General features: G+C 38.2%; 8 protein-coding genes across 9 annotated transcripts; 5 read left to right on the top strand and 3 right to left on the bottom strand.

The window, feature by feature from the left end:
- Nucleotides 1–790: 790 nt before the first annotated feature.
- On the bottom strand, nucleotides 791–3,337 carry LOC18013217. Its single transcript, XM_024151398.1, has 12 exons — nucleotides 3,181–3,337; nucleotides 2,934–3,025; nucleotides 2,752–2,834; nucleotides 2,585–2,665; nucleotides 2,416–2,498; nucleotides 2,206–2,257; nucleotides 2,028–2,117; nucleotides 1,876–1,944; nucleotides 1,688–1,789; nucleotides 1,472–1,540; nucleotides 1,335–1,391; nucleotides 791–1,113 (listed from the first exon to the last, which is right to left on the bottom strand). The coding sequence occupies exons 1-12, from the start codon at nucleotides 3,252–3,254 to the stop codon at nucleotides 967–969; spliced, it is 999 nt and encodes a 332-aa protein (XP_024007166.1). The 5' UTR covers nucleotides 3,255–3,337; the 3' UTR covers nucleotides 791–966.
- Nucleotides 3,338–3,644: 307 nt separating this feature from the next.
- Nucleotides 3,645–5,629, bottom strand: LOC18012598. Its single transcript, XM_024151354.1, has 7 exons — nucleotides 5,256–5,629; nucleotides 4,712–4,791; nucleotides 4,561–4,621; nucleotides 4,406–4,463; nucleotides 4,229–4,286; nucleotides 4,059–4,131; nucleotides 3,645–3,957 (listed from the first exon to the last, which is right to left on the bottom strand). The coding sequence occupies exons 1-7, from the start codon at nucleotides 5,580–5,582 to the stop codon at nucleotides 3,865–3,867; spliced, it is 750 nt and encodes a 249-aa protein (XP_024007122.1). The 5' UTR covers nucleotides 5,583–5,629; the 3' UTR covers nucleotides 3,645–3,864.
- Nucleotides 5,630–5,776: 147 nt separating this feature from the next.
- LOC112083402 (putative uncharacterized protein DDB_G0277003) lies at nucleotides 5,777–8,065 on the top strand. Its single transcript, XM_024151183.1, has 10 exons — nucleotides 5,777–5,929; nucleotides 6,008–6,074; nucleotides 6,291–6,422; nucleotides 6,506–6,569; nucleotides 6,665–6,752; nucleotides 6,856–6,940; nucleotides 7,009–7,065; nucleotides 7,150–7,266; nucleotides 7,358–7,431; nucleotides 7,499–8,065. Exons 1-10 carry the CDS (start codon nucleotides 5,841–5,843, stop codon nucleotides 7,824–7,826), a joined length of 1,101 nt encoding a protein of 366 aa, XP_024006951.1. The 5' UTR covers nucleotides 5,777–5,840; the 3' UTR covers nucleotides 7,827–8,065.
- Nucleotides 8,066–8,357: 292 nt separating this feature from the next.
- Nucleotides 8,358–12,278, top strand: LOC18012597 (branched-chain-amino-acid aminotransferase-like protein 2). 2 transcript variants are annotated; one of them, XM_024151182.1, is made up of 19 exons: nucleotides 8,367–8,575; nucleotides 8,826–8,924; nucleotides 9,041–9,112; nucleotides 9,235–9,327; nucleotides 9,454–9,591; nucleotides 9,682–9,740; nucleotides 9,817–9,919; nucleotides 10,005–10,193; nucleotides 10,279–10,379; nucleotides 10,460–10,514; nucleotides 10,590–10,676; nucleotides 10,792–10,843; nucleotides 10,932–11,017; nucleotides 11,120–11,173; nucleotides 11,267–11,350; nucleotides 11,436–11,507; nucleotides 11,597–11,677; nucleotides 11,761–11,796; nucleotides 11,886–12,278. In XM_024151182.1, exons 1-19 carry the CDS (start codon nucleotides 8,507–8,509, stop codon nucleotides 12,012–12,014), a joined length of 1,659 nt encoding a protein of 552 aa, XP_024006950.1. In that variant the 5' UTR covers nucleotides 8,367–8,506; the 3' UTR covers nucleotides 12,015–12,278. The 2 variants fall into 2 exon arrangements, with proteins under 2 accessions (XP_024006949.1, XP_024006950.1); XM_024151181.1 differs by having other exon boundaries at nucleotides 8,358–8,575; nucleotides 9,235–9,591.
- Nucleotides 12,279–13,175: 897 nt separating this feature from the next.
- Nucleotides 13,176–14,615, top strand: LOC18012770 (E3 ubiquitin-protein ligase ATL31). The gene has a single exon (XM_006394907.2). It carries the CDS (start codon nucleotides 13,263–13,265, stop codon nucleotides 14,451–14,453), a length of 1,191 nt encoding a protein of 396 aa, XP_006394969.1. The 5' UTR covers nucleotides 13,176–13,262; the 3' UTR covers nucleotides 14,454–14,615.
- Nucleotides 14,616–16,008: 1,393 nt separating this feature from the next.
- LOC18012769 (signal peptidase complex subunit 3B) lies at nucleotides 16,009–17,664 on the top strand. The gene is made up of 6 exons (XM_006394906.2): nucleotides 16,009–16,274; nucleotides 16,524–16,571; nucleotides 16,799–16,861; nucleotides 16,989–17,042; nucleotides 17,206–17,292; nucleotides 17,377–17,664. The coding sequence occupies exons 1-6, from the start codon at nucleotides 16,149–16,151 to the stop codon at nucleotides 17,500–17,502; spliced, it is 504 nt and encodes a 167-aa protein (XP_006394968.1). The 5' UTR covers nucleotides 16,009–16,148; the 3' UTR covers nucleotides 17,503–17,664.
- A 284-nt stretch (nucleotides 17,665–17,948) lies between these two features.
- On the bottom strand, nucleotides 17,949–18,759 carry LOC18012340. Its single transcript, XM_006394905.2, has one exon. It carries the CDS (start codon nucleotides 18,627–18,629, stop codon nucleotides 17,967–17,969), a length of 663 nt encoding a protein of 220 aa, XP_006394967.1. The 5' UTR covers nucleotides 18,630–18,759; the 3' UTR covers nucleotides 17,949–17,966.
- Nucleotides 18,760–18,876: 117 nt separating this feature from the next.
- LOC18012339 (mevalonate kinase) lies at nucleotides 18,877–21,454 on the top strand. Its single transcript, XM_006394904.2, has 6 exons — nucleotides 18,877–19,047; nucleotides 19,470–19,606; nucleotides 19,845–20,094; nucleotides 20,178–20,425; nucleotides 20,513–20,920; nucleotides 21,025–21,454. The coding sequence occupies exons 2-6, from the start codon at nucleotides 19,474–19,476 to the stop codon at nucleotides 21,129–21,131; spliced, it is 1,146 nt and encodes a 381-aa protein (XP_006394966.1). The 5' UTR covers nucleotides 18,877–19,047; nucleotides 19,470–19,473; the 3' UTR covers nucleotides 21,132–21,454.
- Nucleotides 21,455–21,481: the final 27 nt, after the last annotated feature.

Here is a 21,481-nt window from a genome sequence, read left to right as displayed (position 1 = left end):
GTTAAATTTAACACATAAAAATATATTCAAATTCAGTTAAAATCTTTCACCTAAAATCAGTTGTAAGAATCTGTTAAACATGAATAACATAAGATTTTAATTGACTTATTCAACTCTTTAATTGAATAACAAAGGATTTCAAACTCTATTAATGAAGAGATTCTAAATACATGAACCAATAACATTGGATTTTTATAGAGAAATCAAAATCAATTATTGAATAACAATGGATTGTAATGGATTTAAACTCTATTAAAAACCATAATTGAATAACACCCCCCTTAATCATCTTTTAGGAATGCGCTTTGAAGTTTGAACCACTATCTATTTAAATTATAAAATCAAAGAAAATTCAAAGTTTTTTGTTCTCTAACCATTGTTTTGGCAACATTTAAAACATTAGTTTTGTTTTCTGAAGTGGTGAGGTAGGTGAGACTGGTTAGTAGTTGAAACTTGTCTTATTATCTGTAGGACTTTGTTTGTGTACAAAGTGAATTTGTGATATAAACTAACAAATTCTTGGAAAACAAAAAAATAAGAAAATCTGTCTTCTTTATGTTTTTCCCTCCATCACAACACAACTCAACTTTACCATCGAAAAGGTCCCAGCTTTTGACTCCTTAAAGACAGTATACTTAGTAACACTAGTTGCCTGATCATTAAGCATCCACCAATAACTTTAAAGTAGAAGAGATCAAAGAAAGCGACAGAAGCAACAAAACCAGCCTCTGTTAATGAACTACAAAAACAAAACAAAAAGTCTGGTTCCAATAAGGTTTTTACAAAGAGATTACTCATAACATGCTGCCATTTTATTGCTTGATCTTTCTCTTATCAATGATTGACCTAGCAAATCGTAGAGTAGATTTCTCTAGAGCCAAATCAGATAACATTCAGGCTTCAATTGCAAGAGAAAAAAAAATAGAAGAAAGCCAAACCGTATATATTATACTGACTCAGCAAAAATCAGAGGGCAGGTTGGATTTTATTCTTTGTAGGAAATTGATGAGACTCTTTGTCAGAATGTTGCAATTTAATTCGGCCACAGAGTCGCCAGCAAGCTCCTGGATGAAATAGAGACTTCTCAAAGACCCAGATGTCACGTACAAGGATCTGCAGAAGCAACAAACTTATAAAGTCATAATTCACTTGCAGGTAAGAAACGTTACTAAACTTCCAAATTGGTTACCAGTAAGTTGAATCAGATTTTTATCGATCTAGGCCAAATGTTATTTTTAAAATATTTTCAATTAGTTGTAGTCTAGAAACAATCGAAGATTCCTCCTGATGCGTATCGCAAAACGAAGAGAAAGAATGACTCAAGTATACTTTACCTCTTTCTTCTTGTCCCCGGCTACTACATTGCCTTTCGAATCATATGCTTCAAATTTCTGAAGATTAAAATGATCTCAAGTTCTCAGTACAGCTTCAATGCACTAGAATCAAACTGATGACTTAAGATAACACTGACCTGCTTTGTCAGAAACTCAAGTGTCAGCTGTATGAATGCTTTGTTAAGGTCCGTGCGGTCAATGCCGATCTGGATAAGTTGTCAAAAGGATGAAAAAAAAATGGTGAGCTTGAAAATCCACTAGTGATTTGTTGATTAAGATTCAACAACTGTATTTGGTTAGATCATAACATGATTCAATGTATAAACAAAGATCAAGCTTTTTAGAGAACTTGCCAGTCGAGCTTGTAAAGTTTTTATTTTGATGACCGGTTCAACCATTTCCCAGTAAACACTACCCCAACTGGCTTCTCTTTGTTTAATTTCGTTCTTCAGTGCCTACATCAAAGAGAACACAAAATTGAATAATACTTGACCACATTCTCTCTTTTAATACAAAAGCTCAAATTTGTTGGAAAGCTTACGGAATACATCCTTTCAGTCACGTTTTTCCTTATTGTCTTCTTGTCACCATTGGCCATCATAATGTTAATCTGAAGAAAACACGTGTACCCAATTCAAGATGATTCGTAGAATTGTCACTGTAAGAACCATAACCAAGTGTACAAGTGAATACCTCTTTGTATAACTCAAGTGCTTCTATGTAGAACTTATTCTTTGAGTACCCAGTCTTTCTTAACTTTGCGATAGCGTAGGCACTTCTTAGCTGAAATTTAGAGTTTTGACGTTGTATTAGTATATGATCAGGATATATATTCCAATCTAAGATAATGAAAGCATGAAGATGTTTCAACCTCCCGAACAAAATCCTCTTTCGTTCTTCGCCAACCGCTTCTTGTGAAACATCTACAATTAAAACGAAAGCAGTTTACAAACTACAGATGAAAAACTTTGCTCTGCCTTCCAGTGTTGAACAGTGCAAAAAATGCACTCTTTTCGCATTAGAAACAGCGTTTTTCAAAATATCTATATCAACAAAAAGGTTCGTCTAATTCCAAACTTACCTCCGCCAAAACGGGATTTTCTCCTGAAGTGCATAGGGCTCGTAAACAAATCCAGGACTTACCATCGACACTCTAACGGCACCCTGCAATTGTAATAAGTGACGTGAGACATCAAATGAACTGAAATTTGGAAACAAAAATGCAATTGAAATTGAGTTACTTAACACACCGTTTTCTGTAGCTGAGGTGGAGCCTTTACTTGCGTTGTAGCAGACCTTTTGTCATTACTAAACGGGAAAGACTCTGCAATCTAAGAAACACAAGAAGAGACAACAAAAATCATGTCTATGATCAGACCAAAAAATGGTCAATAAAACAACAGCCAATGGTGATTACCGTTGTAGATTGAAGCAAGTGTGTGTTAGCGTTGTGGCTCTCATATAAGCGTGAATACACGCTTTGTCCACGAGCGTCAGGAGCTGGACATGTCAATTACATTACTAAATTACTCAACAGCATTAATTCACAGCCAAACCAATGGAGAAATGGGATCTCGATCCACAAGATGAGAAAATTACCGTGACAAAGAGAGGAATGATAGCTCCTCCAGCACCCAAATCTGAAATCATCTCCAATTTGAGTCCAAGAGAACTCATTTTCATTCCGAACACTGGAAAACAAATGAAGTTGAAATCTTTTTCAGCTAATCTAAGTTATAAATCAGAGCGTAGCAATAGGAATTGGATGTTTTGCTTGTTCATATTTACGCATTTTTTCCTGAAACTCAATCAGAGGAAGAACAATCAAATTAAGGGAACTGCTTACGACAGGGAAGATTCTCTTGATCCAGCTGTTCGCAACAAAGAACGAACTGTCTGAAACCTCCTCACGAGCGCCATTCTCGATAACCAAGAAGAAATCTTATAGAAAAACCCTAGCTTTCACTGATCTCAAAAATCCCATCAAAGGGATTTCTTTCTGTTCCGAGTTCGACTTCGATCGACAGGGTTTAAGGCGAATAGGATTCACTACACCGCGGAGCACCGTATCTCAATGTGCCTTCCTTCTATACTGAAAACGTGTCATAACTCATAAGCCCCGGAAACGCAGACGCATGCTTTTAACGATTGGCTAAAAAACATGAGCTAGGTTGCAACGATACAACCGCTTAGCTGATTGGCTAGAAATTTATTGATTTTGTTGACCAAACCACAACTATGGTCAATGGGATACTAGGCAGCAAAATCACGTTCTAGGACGCTACTGTACCAAAAAAACTCGAAATTTCACGTTTCAAAGAATCTTGATTACTTTGGTTCATTACACAGTACAAATAACGAACATCACATCACCAAAGGCCCACAAAAAAAAAAAAACAGAAACCGAAAATGAATGACAAAGGTGTCTCAAAACAGTGTCCATTTTGTCCCGTTTGGTCTTAATTCTGCATTTCTGGATGGACAAAAGAGCGTTTCGCGTTTTCTGTTAGAAGACGAAGATGCTTTTCAATTATTGGACCGTCAGAGAAATAGCAGCCGATCGAAGCTTCAATTCATCTTCTTTCCATTTGGATTCCGGTGCAGCTGCTCCAGCGATAAAAACCTTTGCAAGATTAAGAAAGAAACAAATGATACAATGAGTCACGAATCTGGAACAACGAATGTCATAGTCTCAAAGAGTAATCTGAGTTTTGCAGCAGATACCCTCCCCCTGTTCACAGCGGCTACTAGAGCAATGCGTTCTTCATCTCTCCCAAACTCGTAGAGGTAGTAATTTCTGCAGAAGACAAGAAGAACAAGAAAATCGACTTCACAAACAGAGACTCCTTTGGAAATTTCTCTAATCAAGGAATATAAGTTCGAAGCCGACTTGCCTAAAACCTTCTTCCTCCTTTACCTTGATTGTACGAGCAGAGTAAATCGTTGCGGCACCTGCTTGTTGTTAAAAGAATTTAACAATGACCAGAACCAAAACAAGGCAAGAAGAATGAAAGGATTTCAAAAGCAAGATTGTAAGCGATTTGACAATATGCATATGATTTAAAGAGAACCTGGAACAAAGATTCTTGCAGCTTCCTTCAATGATCCCAATTCGGATATATCTTTAGCCTATTTGAATCGGAGAACAGTTGATTAGCTTACCAGATAGTAAACTTCTCAAGGAAATGTAAAACTTGTAAAGAAAATGTTTTTTTGTTGTGCAAACCTCTAAGAAAGTGATCTTAAGTTGATTTGAAGGGCGAATGACTACGCTCAAAACTTCTGATCTGCATCAACGCATGGTTTTCATACAGCTTTTTTGATGGGCAACTTGTAAATAGATCCGACAGATTACGAGGGAAGAGAGACAACAATACCCATCAGGAGATGCGAAACGGGCGCCGAAAGTCTTCGGCTTTGCCTTGTCCCCATAGAGAGACAATCCCGCAGAGTAATCCTAAATCATGAGGTAACACACGATGTCAAGAACAATGATCAATTCATCTAAAAAATAGGAATCATACCAGTTTTCAAATTCAGTCTTGTTAAAAAGTATTACAGATATAGCTAGTGATTTTACAGGTTAGGAAACACAGAACTCTTTGTAACAAAAAATTTTCAGCCCCTAATCAAGTTGGCTAGAACAACCAACGACTTAGAGTCCCAACTTGGCAGCTAAATAAGTTTTCTTACTCATTGATCAAATTTCCAGCAACAAATCAATAGAAGATTGGTGACGTTTATTCTTGAACTTCACCAATTCAACTCTTATTCAGCCAGAAACAAGGTAGTCTACAACATTGACCAAACGAGCAGTCATCACATAATATATCGTCCAATTTCAGACTAAAGCCAGAGACTAGACGAGATTACACTAAAAAGGATTCGCATTCATAAGAGAATGGTGACACAAATCCTCACCTCAGGCTCCATGACGTCAACAAACTGAGGAGGAACCCTAATGGAGAATCCATCGCCAAAGAACTGGAACCAAGACTTAGTGTTAGCAATGCCGAGTCTTCCCCGTTTGGGTGACTTCGAAGGATCGGCTAAACACTCTGGAAGTGGGTTTTGAAAGATGAAGGAGACGAAACAGAGAGATGCTGTTCTAAGCACCACATCTCTCCTAAAGGTATGATTTTGAAGATCTGCAGAAGGTTCGAGCTGACAGAGAATCCTGGGCCGATTAGGAATTTGGGGTTTAAGGTTCGGTGGATAAAGAGAGAGGGAGTGTAGTAGAATGGCCATAAGGAAAGGAAGAATAGAGAAGAAAACTTCATGGCTTGTAATGGATAAGATGTCCAGAAATTAGCTGAAGGTAACTAGGAAGACAAAGGTGCAAGGTGAGAGGTAATTTTGGAGTTTCGTGGTTTTTTGAAGGACCATTTAGTCATTTCAAAGCTTTGTATCTGTTTATGCGCCAAATCATTTCAGGCCCCATTAGGCCCAAAGTTTTACAATTGCTAAACTAAGCCAGCCATTCTCCGAGCTTGACACGGCGAAGTCATGGCGGCGGAGACGGAGTCACAGTACCTTCATGTCCTCTCTGCTTTCCTCGCCATGGAACCGGTGGACTCTGTCATCGCTCTCGCGAGGTATATATCACCGTCGCCGACTCGCCGTCGTGAGCTTCGTTATCTATTTGATATTTAATTAAGTCCTTTGGTGTGTAGAGGTTGTACAGGAGGATTAATTACAGAAAGTGCCCAGAGATTTTTCTGGGAAATGTGCGTAAAAGCTGTAAGTAAATTCTACTGCTCTGCTCTGCTCGGAAAAGTACTAGACAATCAGAAATTTGGAAGCTTTATGTGAAGTAATTCTGTTAAGATTTTGGTAGTCAAGTGTTTGCCAAATTAATAAGTACGATTTCGCTATTAGTTTTCTCTAGAAAAAATATGAATCTTGAGTATTAGTAATGTGCAAGTTACTGTATGATAAACTCTTGCATCGGTGCAGGCTGCGAATGGTAACGCATCATATGCGAAAAAGTTACTGAAGAAACTCATAAGTGAAGTTGAGTTGGACAATGGTGAAGTATTGGATGAAGTGTATGAAGAGTATGCTCTTTACATGTCGGCGGCTTCAAAGGTGCACCTTTTTTTTGTTGTTGTTGAAATTTCTCTGTTTTCGTAATTCATTGAAAATAAATGTAAGTTTGGTTTGGTATATAGGAATATGCATTGGTGAAAGAAAACACAAGGATCACCAAATTCATCTCTTTTCTTTTCCCAGAAGGTGAAATCTTGTCTTTGCTGTGTATCTTTGCTTATTGTTCATTGGATCTTTCATATTGGGATGTGTTTGCGAACTCATCTGTGGATTATTAGTAGGTTTATACAAACATCCAAGTTGTCCAAGTTCAAGGAAATTAGTTGTTCCGCTGCAATGTTCATTGAACATGCTTGAAGGAGATACCGGGTAAGAGTCTTTTTAGTATATGATTATTTGACTGCCACAGATTCATTTAGATGCACGAGTCTCCTTCTACGTTGCTGACCTTTGGATCCTGGGTTATGTGCAGGTGTTCCATCTGGCCATCAAGTCTGTTTCTGTCAGAGTTTGTTCTGTCTTTTCCAAACTTATTCGCCAATAAATCCTGTTTTGAGGTAAGTTCTACATCATGAAGCTTATTCACCGATGAGGTTTACGTTCTGATCTATTATATTATGTGTAGGTTGGTTCTGGAGTTGGTATGGTCGGAATTTGCCTTGCACATGTAAAGGCAAAAAAGGTATCTTTAATTGCTTGTTAGTTATTAACAAAGTTCTCATAATAATTACAAAGCTATGTTAAGTCACATTTTCTTCTCGTGCAGGTGATACTAACAGACGGAGATCTCTTAACTCTTGTGAACATGAAACGTAATTTAGAGAGGAATCACTTAAACTATGATGACGAGTTGCTCAAACAAACCGGAGAAGCTCAGAGTACAGTGCGTAGGAAACACTTTCCTTGTGCTTTCTGATTCAGAGTATATATTGATACACTTAACAGATTCAGATCTATTCTTTTTCCGTTAACAGGTAGTTAAATGCATTCATCTTCCGTGGGAAACTGCATCGGAAAGTGAACTGAGCGAATATCGTCCAGATGTCATGTGAGTAAACCGAGAGTCATCTGGTATAAGATGTTGCTTATGTCACTAATGCTTATGATCTTATCAGTCTAGGCGCAGATGTAATCTATGATCCGTCATGTCTACCTCATCTTCTTCGGGTTCTAGTAGCTCTTTTAAGGAGACAACCCAAAAGAGACAAAGTCTCTCTCGAGACTGGAGACACGGCACAGCAAGGACGCAGCCCCGTGGTGGCTTACATCGCATCTGTGATCCGCAATGCAGACACTTTCAATGCGTTCTTGACACTTGTGGATCAAATGGACCTTTCCATCACGGATGTAACTACAGAACTTAGCCCTCAGTTCAGGCTTTTACCGTATATGCATTCGTATGACCGCTCAAGTGTCCGGCTCTTCTCCATATCCTCCAGATAATGTGTTTCTAGCAGAAGAAGCAGTTTAGTTTCTTTAAGATTGAAACTGAAGATTCTTGGACTGTTAATCGAAACTTTTTTTCTAGATGGTAGTTGGTTGGTGAACGCTAGTACTGGCCGCTATAAACACATCTACAGTTTCTAGCATCTAAAGCTCATTTTGCTGAGTTTGGATTTGAGGAAAAGATATCATCCTTGTAATCTTCTTCAATTATTTATGTAACTGTTCCTTCTTTTTTTCTTTTTTTTTGTGGAAACCCACTCTTGTGTGGTGACAGTGATCTGATCTCATTGTCAAAAATTTATTACTTGATTTATGGTTTTACAGAAAATGGAGAATCTCGATTTTTTTAGAAGGCTTATTTTATAACATTATCACTCACCAAATTCGATGTGGCAAGAGATCAGATAAGATACTTGTGAAGATTAAACTTATCGGTAAAAAACATGTAAAACTTATAATCAATCGGCCAAATCTGGAAATGTCTTTGCAAATTTATGATTTTCCCCAGAAGTGAAAAAATAAACATATTATCTTTTTTAACATGACTCAAAGATTCTCTGGTAGGGTCTTGTTAATATATAAAGAGAAACACGGACCTAAGACAATAATTGTACTTGAAGTTGAGTGGAGTGATCACAGAGCGAAGTGTCCTTTTGATTGCAAAGCGATCGTCTTTGATGGAGGTGATTCACGCATGGTCTGCTCCAAGATCACTCAGCACCACTCTCATGTACTCCTTTGCCCAGGTACCTTTTTTCTTACTTTGTTCAAAGATTTTTTTTTTTTTTTAATGATAGAATTTCATTGAAAATCCAAATTTTGTTTGAGTCCCCTTTTCTGGGCTGTAGATTAACAGTTGTTCTATGCTAATTGATAGGAGAAAAAAAAGATCAAACTTTTGTTTTAATAGGTCCTTAATGTTGAACAGTTCTGAATAAATGTTATAACATTTGAATCACTGTGAAACTTGGTTTTTCTTTGGTTTAAATAACTCAGAGAGATGACATTGAAGTGCTCGACGAGCCATTATACGCTGCGTTCCTTAGGGCTACGGGTGCTGATAGACCATACAGAGATGAGCTTCTCTCTAAGATGGTATGTCAAATTTACAGTAATCGATTTAGGTTTCGAGGTATTAAAAAGCAATGCTTTAGTCTATTCGTTACAGAGAAACTGAGAAACTAATATAAAATAGTAACATTTTCTGATAGGAGTCTGATGGGGAAAAGGTGGTGAAGGACAACATTTATGGTCCAGGAAAGAAGAAATATAGGTTTTGTAAGGTTATACTCGCTACTTCTTTCTGATTTTGAGACTTCAAATTCGTTCTATATCACAATTCTGTGTTTGAGATAACATTGTGATTCTTATTGTGTTTCTGACTTTCTGGCCCGTCTATGCACAGCATATATCGAAACAGCGACTTGTTGGTTTGCCAAGTGAATTATTGAGTAAAGGAAAGCACTTTATATTGATACGCAATCCCCTTAACATATTGGTAAGCTTATCAAGCTCACTTCTGGTGTTGTGTTTTCTTGGAGATTCTTCTGAGGCTATTGGTGTGATCCTTTCAGGTTTGAGATGTTTCTTCTCGTTGTTATTGTTTGACTGTGTTTTCTTGCAGCCTTCCTTTGAGAAGATACACCCTTTATCGTTTCTTGAATTGGGATTGGGAGAGTTAGTTTCGATATACAGTGATCTCTGTCAGATGGGAACACCACCACCAATCATCGATGCGGATGAGCTTCAGCGAGATCCCGAGGTTCATTGCTGTATTATGAAATTTTGACATGAAAACCCATTTCTCTTATGTATGAAGAAGCTTATTTTTGTGTTATTCTTCTATATTCAGGCTACATTACGTGGTCTTTGCAATGACTTGGAGATCCCATTTCAAGCCTCTATGCTTAAGTAAGACTCTTTAGCATTCTCTTGGATTTGACCATAAACAGAAAAACGATGACTCATTGTTGTGTTTTCTTAAAAGATGGGAGGCTGGCCCTATACCAGAAGATGGACTATGGGCTTCATGGTGGTACAAGACTCTTCACAAATCAACAGGGTTTGCTTCTCCGAGGAAATATCCTCATGTACGGTCCCTGGTTTACTGCAATTAAAGATTCTGTGAACTCAAAACATCATTCAGATTACATTGTGTTCTTTGATTGTTTTCAGACATTCCCTTTGAGGCATTACGATTTGCTGGAGCAATGTCTACCGCTATACAACATTCTCAGGCGCCACGTGAAGCACAAGTCCTCTCTCTTGACCAGCACCTTACCTCCTCCCAGTCTTCCAGTTCCTGAAAACGCTAAACTTTTTGCATGGGTTGGTGATGAGATTGTGCCTCGTGAGATGGCGAAGGTACTTGAACCATACATGGATCTATGTTTGTTATATGTTGCTTGTTATTATGTCTCATGTCATATTTCTTTTATTCTTGTTTAAGGTGTCTGTTTTTGACTCGGTCGTGCAAGGCGGTGACTCTGTATGGGAAGGTCTTCGAATATACAAAGGGAAAGTATTCAAGCTTGAAGAACATCTAGACCGGTAAGAAACAAGTAGTAAGAGAAAAAAACCGAAGCATTTCTTTGAAGCATTCTTATATAGATGTTGAAATGTTACATTAGGTTGTTTGATTCCGCAAAGGCTCTGGCTTTCAACAATGTCCCAACCCGCGAGGAGGTAAGCTTTTGATTGTATTTGAATATTGGGTTTTGAATAAAGCTATTTTACAAATTTACAAGGGAAAATGCACAGATAAAAGAAGCCATCTTCAGAACTCTCATAACCAATGGGATGTTTGACAACACACATATAAGACTGTCTCTGACTCGAGGCAAAAAGGTATTAATTACTTTTACCAATTTCAAAAGTTAAATGTATGAAAAAAAATCCTTCTTTTCTGTTTTCATTTCAATCATTTGAAACCGGAAAAAGCTATGAAATTGTTTCTTTTAAGGTCACTTCTGGAATGAGCCCTGCATTTAACCGTTATGGATGTACTTTGATCGGTAAGGTTTCAGAATTGTCTCTTGAAATCTATGAATATGGTTCTTGCATGAAATTTTTCATGAATTATTGTTTTTAAAATAAATGTAGTGCTTGCCGAATGGAAGCCTCCGGTATACGACAACGATGGTGGAATTGTGCTGGTTACTGCAACTACACGCCGCAATTCACCAAACGTATTGCTCTTTCATCTATTTAGTTGAGAAACACATTTCCCCAAAAAGTGTTGCTCTTCATTGTCGTTTATGCTCATTTCCTTTTTCTTTTCTTTTTTGTAGAATTTAGATTCCAAGATTCATCATAACAACCTCCTCAATAACATACTTGCAAAGGTTACATCTTTTGCCTTACATCAAGTTGAATCCATGGTCAGGTGGTTTTAGGACATCACTGAGAGATGTTTTTTTTCTGTGAGAATGACACAGATTGAAAGCAACAACGCCAGTGTCGATGATGCAATCATGCTTGACAAGGATGGCTTTGTGTCTGAAACCAATGCAACCAACATTGTAAGATTCTCAAGACTCTCGGACTGAACATTTTACTCTCCAAAATAAGCGTACTGAATCTCTGTCTAACGTCTGGAAACTACAGTTCATGGTGAAGAAAGGGCGAGTTTTCACTCCTCACGCAGATTACTGTCTACCAGGCATTACCCGAGCTACTGTAAGAGAGAAGAAGATTAACATTCTTTCTTCTAACATCTTTGTGAATATAACATAAACAATCTTATGTATTATCCCATCAATTTCTAGGTCATGGAACTGGTGGTGAAAGAGAACTTCATCTTAGAAGAACGAAACATCAGCTTGTCGGAATTCCATACAGCTGATGAGGTTTCCTCATCTTCTCCTAAATTTTAGAATGAATCTTAAACGACCAAGAACTATTTCTTCTCATGCATATCAATTTTTTCCAGGTATGGACTACAGGAACAATGGGAGAACTCAGCCCGGTACATGCACAATCTCTAGTTCTTCCTACAATCAGGGAATGTAATTGTTCCGAAACATTTGAAAAAAAATAGAGTTTATTGCTTTTTAGGTTGTGAAAATTGATGGGCGTGTGATCGGTGAAGGAAAAGTAGGACCGGTAACAAGAAGACTGCAGAGTGCTTACAAGAAACTTACGGATGATTCGGGCGTCCCAATACCTACTTACCAAGAACCTTGAAACCATGTGTTTGATCGTAGAATACAAGACGTGTTACATGACATCTAAGTCCACAGAAAACGATGTGTTGTTTTTGTTTTGCGAATCAAAAGTGCGCGATGGTTTAGCTCGCGCAGGTATGGGTCAATGTAACAGTTGGTCGCGACCAAGTCAAGTCAGCTTCTCCTTGTTTGACATTTTTTTTTGTGCTCACAAGAATGATCATGGTTTGACCAATAAGTAAAAGTCTAAAACCATAATATCAATTTTATTTGCCTTTTAATATTCCAAGTAAGTTTCAAAATGATATAAGCTTCTTTCGGCAATATTGCGGAATAATTGAAAGCAGAGTAATATTCAAAGATTTTCCTTAATTTTTTTTGTTGGAAACATTAATCTTTGCTAATTCAATTTGAAAGATGCCAAAAACACTTATGAGTTAGTGATCACGGAAGACCTATGAAGCTATGATGGCTAAGAGCTTTCTAGAAGGATATGACCTACGAATGATGGCTAAGATTAGTCAAAGCTTTTCTAAAAATTTGGTTATTCATGTATTTTTGTCATCGCCATCACATTTCATTATCATGTTTCAAATGGATGGTCTTCCCTTGTGTGGCAACTGGCAAGTTCAGAATTTTTGTTTTTTCTTTTCTTTTGCTTTAAACTGTCCTTTGGTGAAATTTACAAAAATTTCAAGAGTAAATTTCAAGAAGTTTAGTTAAGTAGATATAAGCAGTTATAAGAAAAGTCGTAAAGGTAGCTAAAGCTGAAAAAAACTGAGAGTTCTTGGTGATAAGTGATCACCTATTTCTTGATACATAAAGTTGTTCCACTGCCGACGTAATCTTGTAAGAAAACAAATTTGCTTATTATACTACCGGAAAATTTATAACAGATCTAGTAACGAATAAATGGAACTTGCCGGTAAAAAAAAATATGAAAAAAATGACCATTAGGAAAAAAAAGATTCCCTTCATAAATTATTAAAATTACGACTTTTCAAGAGTCACCGAACTATTATGACTTTCACTGCTACCTCAATTGGAAAATTCTCTGTCCACGTGGCGCTCAATAAGTGACACATTTGCTGATGGCATCCCTAACTGGTCCCACCACCCTCTTGAGCCATTGTTCTCTTCTTCTTTCTCCAAGACTTCAACTTTTCAAATGTCTCTATAAACACTTCAGATTCTTCCTCTCTCATTTGAAAAATCAATCGCGATTACAAAAAAAAAAAATTGAACTTTAGCTCTGCTTTCAAGAAGCATGAAGAGCTCCCATCATAAGGATATTCTCACCGGTTTACCGGTTTTCCGGTTGACTAGAAAGCTAACCGCTTTACCAGCTGTTGTCTTGTTTCTACTATTATCCGGGTCGGAGCTAGCGGCGGGTCAATCAGATCAACCCGGACAAACCGACCCGAGAACTGACCCGTATGGTTACGGTGGCAGTCTAAGTCCCGCCATGGCCGTGGTCGTTGTGGTCGTGATCGCCGCTCTCTTCTTCATGGGTTTCTTCACCGTCTACCTCCGCCACTGTTCGGGCGCAGTTGACGGCAGCGTCGATCCTAGGGTAGGAGCGAGGAGAGTAACGAACAGAACGGTGGCGCGTGGGCTAGACGCGTCGATGATCGAGACGTTTCCGACTTTCGTGTACTCGGAAGTGAAGACGCAGAAGATCGGGAAAGGTGCGTTGGAGTGTGCGATTTGCCTTAACGAGTTCGAGGACGACGAAACGCTGCGTTTGCTACCTAAATGCGATCACGTGTTCCACCCTCACTGCATCGGCGCGTGGCTCGCTGGTCACGTGACTTGTCCGGTTTGCCGTACAAATCTCGCCGAACAGAAGCAGCCGGCTGAACCGGTTGAACCGATTATAATAACCGAAGCGGATCTCGAGGCGCAGCAACAACCGGTGATTCCTGAACCGGCGGTGGAACTCGGTGAGGATGTGACACGTGTGAAATTATCGAGGTCGCACACGACGGGGCATGCGGTGGTATTGCCTGGAGAATGTACCGAGCGGTTTACGCTTAGATTACCGGAAGATTTAAGGAAGAAGATAATGGCGAATTGGAAGATGAACCGGTCTAATAGTCTTTTGGTTCTACCGAGAGGTGGGAGCTCGAGGAGTGGTAAACCGGTTGACCGTTTGAGGGCTCGATCGGACCGGTGGTTGTTCCGTAAAACACCGTCATTTTTATGGCGGAACCGAGACGATGGTTCGATTACGCTAGGTGGTACCGGTAGCATTAGAGCTAATGCGATTACAAGTCCGACCGGTGACTCGGTACGAGCAGACCGGTGGAATTTTCTTAGAAACCCGTCGTTTCTGTGGAGGAATACACCGGTTCCTTCGCCGAGAGTTGGAGTCAACAAGGACGGTGAAGGAACATCGTCCGTTCAACATACCGGGACAGCTGGTATTTCTAGCGGGTCCGTTAGATTACCGGTTTAGTTGGCTTCTCTCTTTCTATCACAACTCCTTTACCTCTGTTTTTTTTTTCCCATTTTTTGTGTGTTTTGTGAATTGTTCATTACACACGCAATTCTTTAATTTCCATTTTTTTTGTAAGATATTAAATGTCAATCCCATGGACAAGGAGATTGTTTTATTTCATTTATGCTTTTCTTTAAAAGCTAAAATCGATCTCTAAATGTCAAACAAAGAACTAAAGAACATAAGATAAAGTCTTATTAAAAAAAAAAAAAAAAAAAAAAAAGGATAAAGTCTTATTCGGTGACTGATAGAGGATATAATGTTATTTTATAGCTTAATGGAATGTACTATAATAGTTTAGCTTTTGAATTCATGTATCATATTTTAAATATTAGATACTTACAAAAACAATTTTGTTATGGAAACATTCTTCTGGCTCTAGTAACTTTATATCAGACCTTTATATAATATTTTGGTTTTCTAAATCATGATGCAAACTTCTTCTTTTTTTGCTGTGAACATGCAAACTTTTTGAATATTCCAGTATGCTATGTTCGTCGTATATCCAGTGGATTTGATTGTATGTTGATACGTCTGGTTTGATTCCGTTTGTTCCCTATTAAATTCTAAGATTGTGAAGCGACAACCTTAGCCGCCGTTTGTGAATGATAGATCATCTTTTATAAATGAGTACTAAAATAAAAATTTGATTAGTTTTCTTAACAATATATATGATGAATGACAATAACTAAATTTGTAAGTATGGATTGTTTTTGTTTTCCTAATTGTAGGCGGGTATAAAAAGGTGGAAAGTGTTCCGACAATTAATCATTTGAACTTTGAAGTACTAGAAAATCTTGCTTGAGACCAAAACTAGTTTGACAAAATCTCATTTAAAATATATCTGGAATCATTTACATTAAATTATATTTAGAATCTTAGTCATCTAGATAAGACGACGACCGTTGACAAAAAAAGAGAGAGATAAAGCACGAATAGGTCTACGTTATAACTTATTAGGATCCAAAAGTTTGCTTGTTCAACATTTTGAATCGTGAGGTAGGAAGCTGCCATTAGTTAAATATGATCTAGAAAGATAATAATGTGTAGATTACGAAAAGTCGTGATAACGTTTGGCTCTTGGCCTCTTGCCATCGAATAGACAACAATTCTAAAACTAATAATTCAAGTTCAATCTTAAACGCCAACATAATCATATACAAAAAAACCGTTGTTGCCTAAATTTTATTACACGATGTTGTGACAAAACAAGAGGATGGTATCATACTATCGTTGTTTTACAATCAATGCATGGGATTACGGGAATTAAGATTTCAGATGCTGATCATTTTTTGATGTAACCACATCGTTCGTGTGTGTCAGTATGTGGCATGCACATACTAACTTAGTCATTAGGTTCCAACATATTTTTCGAACAATTATCTCTAGTAATCACAAATCAGAGACATAACCGAGCGATCTTTCTAAACCGGAGTAATTATAAAACCAGAATGCCGGTTATATCACACCAGTGTTCTACGTGTCTTGGCCAATCATATTACAGCGACGAATATCGGTCAAGGAAAAAAATATATAAAAGAATTCTAAAAGAGGAAAAAAAAACCAAAAACGTTCTCTCCTCCTTCTTCTTCCTCCGGATCGAGACCAACTCCGGAGAACGAAAACAACTACTTGACAAGTGATTTAAAGAGGATGCATTCTTTTGGTTACAGAGCGAATGCTCTGCTCACATTCGCTGTCACGATACTGGCCTTCATTTGCGCGATTGCGTCCTTCTCTGATAACTTCAGTAACCAAACTCCCTCTGCTCAGATCCAGGTACGCGTTTGTTTTAATCCAGAGATCTCTTAGTGTATCCTGGATCTTTATGTTCATGCTTGATTTTTTTGATATGGTTAAGTTGTTTAGGTCCCTAATTTTGTTGAATTTTGGCGTTGGTGGTGGGAAACTTATAAAGTTTGAGCTTTTTCTTGGGAAACATAAGGAGAATTCTGCAAATTTGGTTCTTTGGGGTTTGAGAAGCCTGAATTTCTATTTGCGTTAATGGGTTTGAGCTGTGGTGTGCAGATATTGAATATCAATTGGTTTCAGAAGCAACCCCATGGAAATGATGAGGTAAGGTTTCATGGTCTTACCCCTCCTTATGTGTCTATGATTTTCGTAGATGCTTATTTTGAACCCCCAAAATATGCTTGAGTGTTTGTTTGAGCATTGTAGGATTTGATATTCTATTGTTGAAAGTCATATTAAACTCAAATTGTCAAAGTTGATTAATATAAACCAGATGTGATATTAGTTAATAAGTATATACTTGGTTAATAAGTAGTTTTACGTGTTTTCAGGTCAGCTTGACACTGAACATAACAGCGGACTTGCAGTCACTATTTACTTGGAACACAAAGCAGGTATAGCATCTGAAAATACATCAATACTATAACCTCATGTCATCTCAATTTCATACTGTCTTATTGGATACTTTTTTTTTGTATGGTCGGATGAACATAAAACCAACACAAACGAAAACATTTGCAGGTATTCGCTTTTGTGGCAGCAGAGTATGAAACCTCAAAGAATGCCCTGAATCAGGTATATATATCTACTTTGTTTCAAACGCTTTATAGCTAACTGCTCTCGATGGGGATAGAACAAGTTCAGAGTTATGTGGTTTTAGTGTTAGCTACTTTCTTTTTGTCTCAAGTGTAGATCAGGACCCTTTCTTTGACATGCCATGAACTTGACATTTTCGTAGGTTTCTCTTTGGGATGCCATTATACCCGAGAAAGAGCATGCCAAATTCTGGATTCAAATCTCAAACAAGTACCGTTTCATAGACCAGGTACATGAACAGAAATTTCCGTGATTCTCTCTTGATATATTCATCGTTCTGAGTATCTGATTGTTGTAAATGGGATCTTTCTAGGGACACAACCTTCGAGGGAAAGACTTCAACTTGACGCTGCACTGGCATGTCATGCCCAAGACTGGCAAGATGTTTGCTGACAAAATAGTTATGTCTGGTTATCGTTTACCCGATGCATACAGATGATTATGAGGAGCCTCGTGCATCATCTAGGAAAGAAGAGAGTTATGTTTCAGGTGTTCAGTTAGTCTTGAGACGCCTCAATGGCTGATTTGTATACTGTGAACATGTTTTACTGACATGAAGTTGAAACGTTTAGTGGAATGAATTTATGAGCCAATAACTTCATACCATTACCGTGCATATACCTAAACACCTTGATCGCGTCAGTCAAATATATGATTTTGGCTTAGAGAAATGAAGTCTGATAATATTAAAGCCATGGAGTTGCTTCAGCTATACACATTGTTTTGAAGTTCTTCAAAGTTCATTCTTTTCCTCTCGTTTTGTTCAATAGTAACAACATTGCATCCGTCACAACTAATTGCATATTAATTCGTCAAAGTTTAGACCTTTCTGAAAGATAATGGATGAAAACAACAGAAAATTCTCGGGAAGAAATTAAACAAATCAATAGTCTTCTTTTCATATTAAATTCTTTTACGACTTCTCCTTTTGAAAAGAACTGAAGAACAAGACCTAATTCCCGAAGCTAATTTCACAAAATTCTCTTTCTTGTATCCAAAACCCAGTGAAGCGCTGAAACAGAGAAACCCAAAGACCAAATATCTAGCCTCCCTCTTCAAATCTTTCACCATAGTTACACCAAACAAGCAAAGCCCTAGCACCTTCAAAACCTTGTCACTCTTGATCTCTTTCCCCGAGATTTTGCAGAAACCACAAATCCATAGAATTACACAAACGAAAAGCAAAATTGGTACTCTGTTCCGTTTCCTTCTCCATCCATCAAATCTTCCCCATCCTCTCCAAAACCGTAGCCCTCCTCCTCCTCCTCCTCCTCCACCATCTACGCCACCCAGATCAGCAATGACAAGATCCAACGGCTGCGGTAAGATCTGGAGATTAGGGGATAATAACGACAGTGACTTGAACAGAAACCCTGCGATTCGTTGATACCCGACTCTTTTTTTCCTCTTTCTTGCACAAACAACCAAACTTTGGAACTGGGTTCGATGTGAAATCGAATGTAGCGACACAGAGACTCGAGATGGTGATGAAAGTCTCGGACTTTGTGGATTAAGCACATGGAACCCATTGAGATGCGGTGTCAGATGAAGAGTCATCAGCGCCATTTCTGTCTTCTTGTCTCTCTCGCCTAATAGAAATAGCCGTTGCTAAATGCGTATGGGATTGTGTGTGTCTTTAAGGTTTCTTTGAACCTGTTCCTTCTTTAAACACGTTTGTAAATACGAAACTAAACCAAACCGAAATCTGAAAATAAACACTCATAAAATTCGAGCCGAAGCTTAATTTTTCTTCAAGAAATTTCACACTAAGCAGATATAATTATACAAATCGACGTTGAAATGTTGACAAATTGAGTCGACATACATTCTATTTTCGTATATTTTTTGAAAACCGGAAAAGTTAAACCACGATTGTTTTTTTTTTCCACGAAATTAATCTTTAAAGATGGTTAATTAAGCATGCTGCTCGGGCGTGGCTTCAGACATTCTCCACCTTCTAGGGTTCTTATCTCGGCAATTCCAGGTAGGTTTCTTTCTGTCTATTGAATTTCTGCTATAGATTTAATATGATTTTTGCTGAACTGGTATTGCGCGAGCTAAGAAAATGAAGTCAAGAAGAAGAAGAAGCTATTTTAAAGTTTCATTTTCCCACTTCTTAGCGTCTCTGTTCGATCTGAGCAGCTTTGATCTGATTCACATTTATCATTTTGGCTATAAATTCCAAAGTTTCGGTCTTTAATTTGATTCGGATCTGTTTCAGATCCCAATTATACATATGCCCTTTGATCTGATTCACATTTTGTAACAATGTCAATGGGTTGTTCAATTCGTAGTTGCTAGAATCTGGATTATTGAATCTTTCGTTGGTTGTGAATCTGTCTGTTTTTTCTTGACATTCTGTATATGTCAATCAATTTAAAAACTTCTCACTTTATGGTTGATTAGGAAAATGGAAGTGAAAGCGAGAGCTCCAGGGAAGATCATTCTCGCAGGCGAACACGCGGTTGTCCATGGATCCACGGCAGTAGCTGCCGCCATTGATCTCTACACTTACGTCACCCTCCGTCTTCCTCGTCAATCAGGTTACTTTCTTAACAGATTCTGGAATTGGTTTCTTTTTTTAGATAAGTATGATTATCGGATTGAACTCACAGTGAACCGATTTAGAAATTGATTAGCAAAAGAACTGATAATACAGTGCTTCTGATTTCTCTAGCAACTGATTTAGAGATTGATGCCTTTGAAATAATGTGATGGTTGATGTATTTTTTTTCCCAATGTAGAAACAAATCTGAAGCATTTACATTTCCTTTCTGACAGCTGAGAACAATGATAGGCTTACACTTCAGCTCAAGGACCTTTCCTTGGAGTTTTCCTGGTCCTTAGCCAGACTCAAAGAAGCAATCCCTTGTGATTCAAGCACTTTGTCCCCTTCTACGCCGACTTCATGTTCAGGCGAGACCCTTAAATCAATTGCGGTTTTGGTTGAAGAGCAGAATATTCCAGAGGCAAAGATTTGGCTCTCCTCTGGCATCTCAACCTTTCTCTGGTTATACACCAGCATCATAGGGTAAAAAAAGAAACAGTTTGAGCTCAAAGACATTTCCAGACCTTATTTTCAGGTTTCTTGAATCTTCTTGTTGTGCCTTTTAGATTCAGTCCGGCTACGGTCATCATTACAACCGAGCTTCCATACGGATCTGGCCTCGGTTCATCAGCAGCTTTTTGTGTAGCTCTCACAGCTGCTCTCATTGCATCTTCTAGTTCAGACAAAACCCGCAGTGACGGTTGGTCCTCTCTCGGTGAAACCAATCTCGAGTTGCTGAATAAATGGGCGTTTGAAGGAGAAAAGATCATCCATGGGAAACCTTCTGGGATCGATAACACCGTCAGTGCATACGGTTTGTGTTACCTTTAAAACTCCAAATGCTCTCATCAACATTCTATATGTTAGAGAAAAAACCATTACTGTTTTGTGGTTGTTGCAGGCAACATGATCAAGTTTTGCTCAGGCGAAATAACTCGGCTACAGTCAAACATGCCCCTGAGAATGCTTATCACCAACACCAAAGTCGGGCGGAACACGAAAGCTCTGGTCTCTGGTGTGTCAGAGAGAACGCTCAGACATCCAGATGCGATGAAATCGGTGTTCAATGCAGTGGATTCTATAAGCAAAGAGCTTGCTGCAACCATCCAATCCAAAGACGAGACCTCGGTTGCAGAGAAAGAAGAGAGTATAAAAGAACTCATGGAGATGAACCAAGGCTTGTTACAGTCAATGGCGGTTAGCCACGGCTCGATTGATACCGTGATCCGAACCACGGCCAAGCACAAGCTTACTTCAAAACTGACCGGAGCTGGTGGTGGCGGCTGCGTCCTCACTCTATTACCTACCTGTATCCTTTTTCAGAAGTTTTCAATCATCTTTTTTTTTCTGAATTTAGTTTCTTGAATCTTGATTTTTTGTTTGTCCTTTGACGTTGAATCCTGCGAAACAAAGCGGTTTCAGGGACGGTGGTGGACAAAGTGGTGGAGGAGCTCGAGTCCAGCGGATTTCAGTGCTTCACAGCGTCAATTGGTGGCAATGGAGCTCAGATTTGCTTTTGATCATACCGGAATATCCTGGTGCTATATGGTTAGCAGAATCATATTTGGCCTCTCACCATTCTTAAACATGCTCACGTCTACTAGAAGAAGGCTGCAACTAGAAATCCAAAGAGTCAAATTTTTTTAAGTATTGATGTGTTGAATGTAAAAATTCTTTATTACCATGTGAAAAATGGTTGACAACAAGCAAAGATAGTTTTTTTTTCTTCCCTTTTTTTGGGTTTAAATTGTTGTGAATTGTAGAAAAGTAATGCATGATAATGGACAGGGAAGTTGGATTATCTTGACAGAATGTATGAACTTAACACTGCTTTAGTTCCTCATTTCCGTGAAACTATATTTTTAAAAAA

This window comes from Eutrema salsugineum, unplaced genomic scaffold, assembly GCF_000478725.1.
Source record: "Eutrema salsugineum unplaced genomic scaffold, Eutsalg1_0 scaffold_6, whole genome shotgun sequence".
NCBI classification, from domain to species: Eukaryota; Viridiplantae; Streptophyta; class Magnoliopsida; order Brassicales; family Brassicaceae; genus Eutrema; species Eutrema salsugineum.
The sequence above is the reverse complement of the archived record's forward strand: the minus strand, read 5'-3'. Positions and strand labels throughout refer to the sequence as shown.

Bases quoted from the DNA above. Each gene is read 5' to 3' on its own strand.
- LOC18012769 (XM_006394906.2), top strand. From the start codon at position 16,149: ATGCATTCTTTTGGTTACAGAGCGAATGCTCTGCTCACATTCGCTGTC. The intron at 16,572-16,798 runs GTAAGGTTTCAT...ACGTGTTTTCAG, and splicing joins AACCCCATGGAAATGATGAG to GTCAGCTTGACACTGAACAT. The intron at 17,293-17,376 runs GTACATGAACAG...GGATCTTTCTAG, and splicing joins AGTACCGTTTCATAGACCAG to GGACACAACCTTCGAGGGAA.
- LOC18012339 (XM_006394904.2), top strand. From the start codon at position 19,474: ATGGAAGTGAAAGCGAGAGCTCCAGGGAAGATCATTCTCGCAGGCGAA. The intron at 20,095-20,177 runs GTAAAAAAAGAA...TGTGCCTTTTAG, and splicing joins TTATACACCAGCATCATAGG to ATTCAGTCCGGCTACGGTCA. The intron at 20,426-20,512 runs GTTTGTGTTACC...TGGTTGTTGCAG, and splicing joins TAACACCGTCAGTGCATACG to GCAACATGATCAAGTTTTGC.
- LOC112083402 (XM_024151183.1), top strand. From the start codon at position 5,841: ATGGCGGCGGAGACGGAGTCACAGTACCTTCATGTCCTCTCTGCTTTC. The intron at 6,075-6,290 runs GTAAGTAAATTC...GCATCGGTGCAG, and splicing joins GGGAAATGTGCGTAAAAGCT to GCTGCGAATGGTAACGCATC. The intron at 7,066-7,149 runs GTATCTTTAATT...CTTCTCGTGCAG, and splicing joins CACATGTAAAGGCAAAAAAG to GTGATACTAACAGACGGAGA.
- LOC18012770 (XM_006394907.2), top strand. From the start codon at position 13,263: ATGAAGAGCTCCCATCATAAGGATATTCTCACCGGTTTACCGGTTTTC.
- LOC18013217 (XM_024151398.1), bottom strand. From the start codon at position 3,254: ATGGCGCTCGTGAGGAGGTTTCAGACAGTTCGTTCTTTGTTGCGAACA. The intron at 2,499-2,584 runs GTGTGTTAAGTA...TTACAATTGCAG, and splicing joins CACCTCAGCTACAGAAAACG to GGTGCCGTTAGAGTGTCGAT. The intron at 1,945-2,027 runs GTATTCACTTGT...TGTTTTCTTCAG, and splicing joins CACTTGAGTTATACAAAGAG to ATTAACATTATGATGGCCAA.
- LOC18012598 (XM_024151354.1), bottom strand. From the start codon at position 5,582: ATGGCCATTCTACTACACTCCCTCTCTCTTTATCCACCGAACCTTAAA. The intron at 4,622-4,711 runs GTATTGTTGTCT...GCGTTGATGCAG, and splicing joins CGTTTCGCATCTCCTGATGG to ATCAGAAGTTTTGAGCGTAG. The intron at 4,464-4,560 runs GTTTGCACAACA...CGATTCAAATAG, and splicing joins TTAAGATCACTTTCTTAGAG to GCTAAAGATATATCCGAATT.
- LOC18012340 (XM_006394905.2), bottom strand. From the start codon at position 18,629: ATGGCGCTGATGACTCTTCATCTGACACCGCATCTCAATGGGTTCCAT.
- LOC18012597 (XM_024151181.1), top strand. From the start codon at position 8,507: ATGGAGGTGATTCACGCATGGTCTGCTCCAAGATCACTCAGCACCACT. The intron at 8,925-9,040 runs GTATGTCAAATT...ATTTTCTGATAG, and splicing joins ATGAGCTTCTCTCTAAGATG to GAGTCTGATGGGGAAAAGGT. The intron at 11,508-11,596 runs GTAAGAGAGAAG...ATCAATTTCTAG, and splicing joins CAGGCATTACCCGAGCTACT to GTCATGGAACTGGTGGTGAA.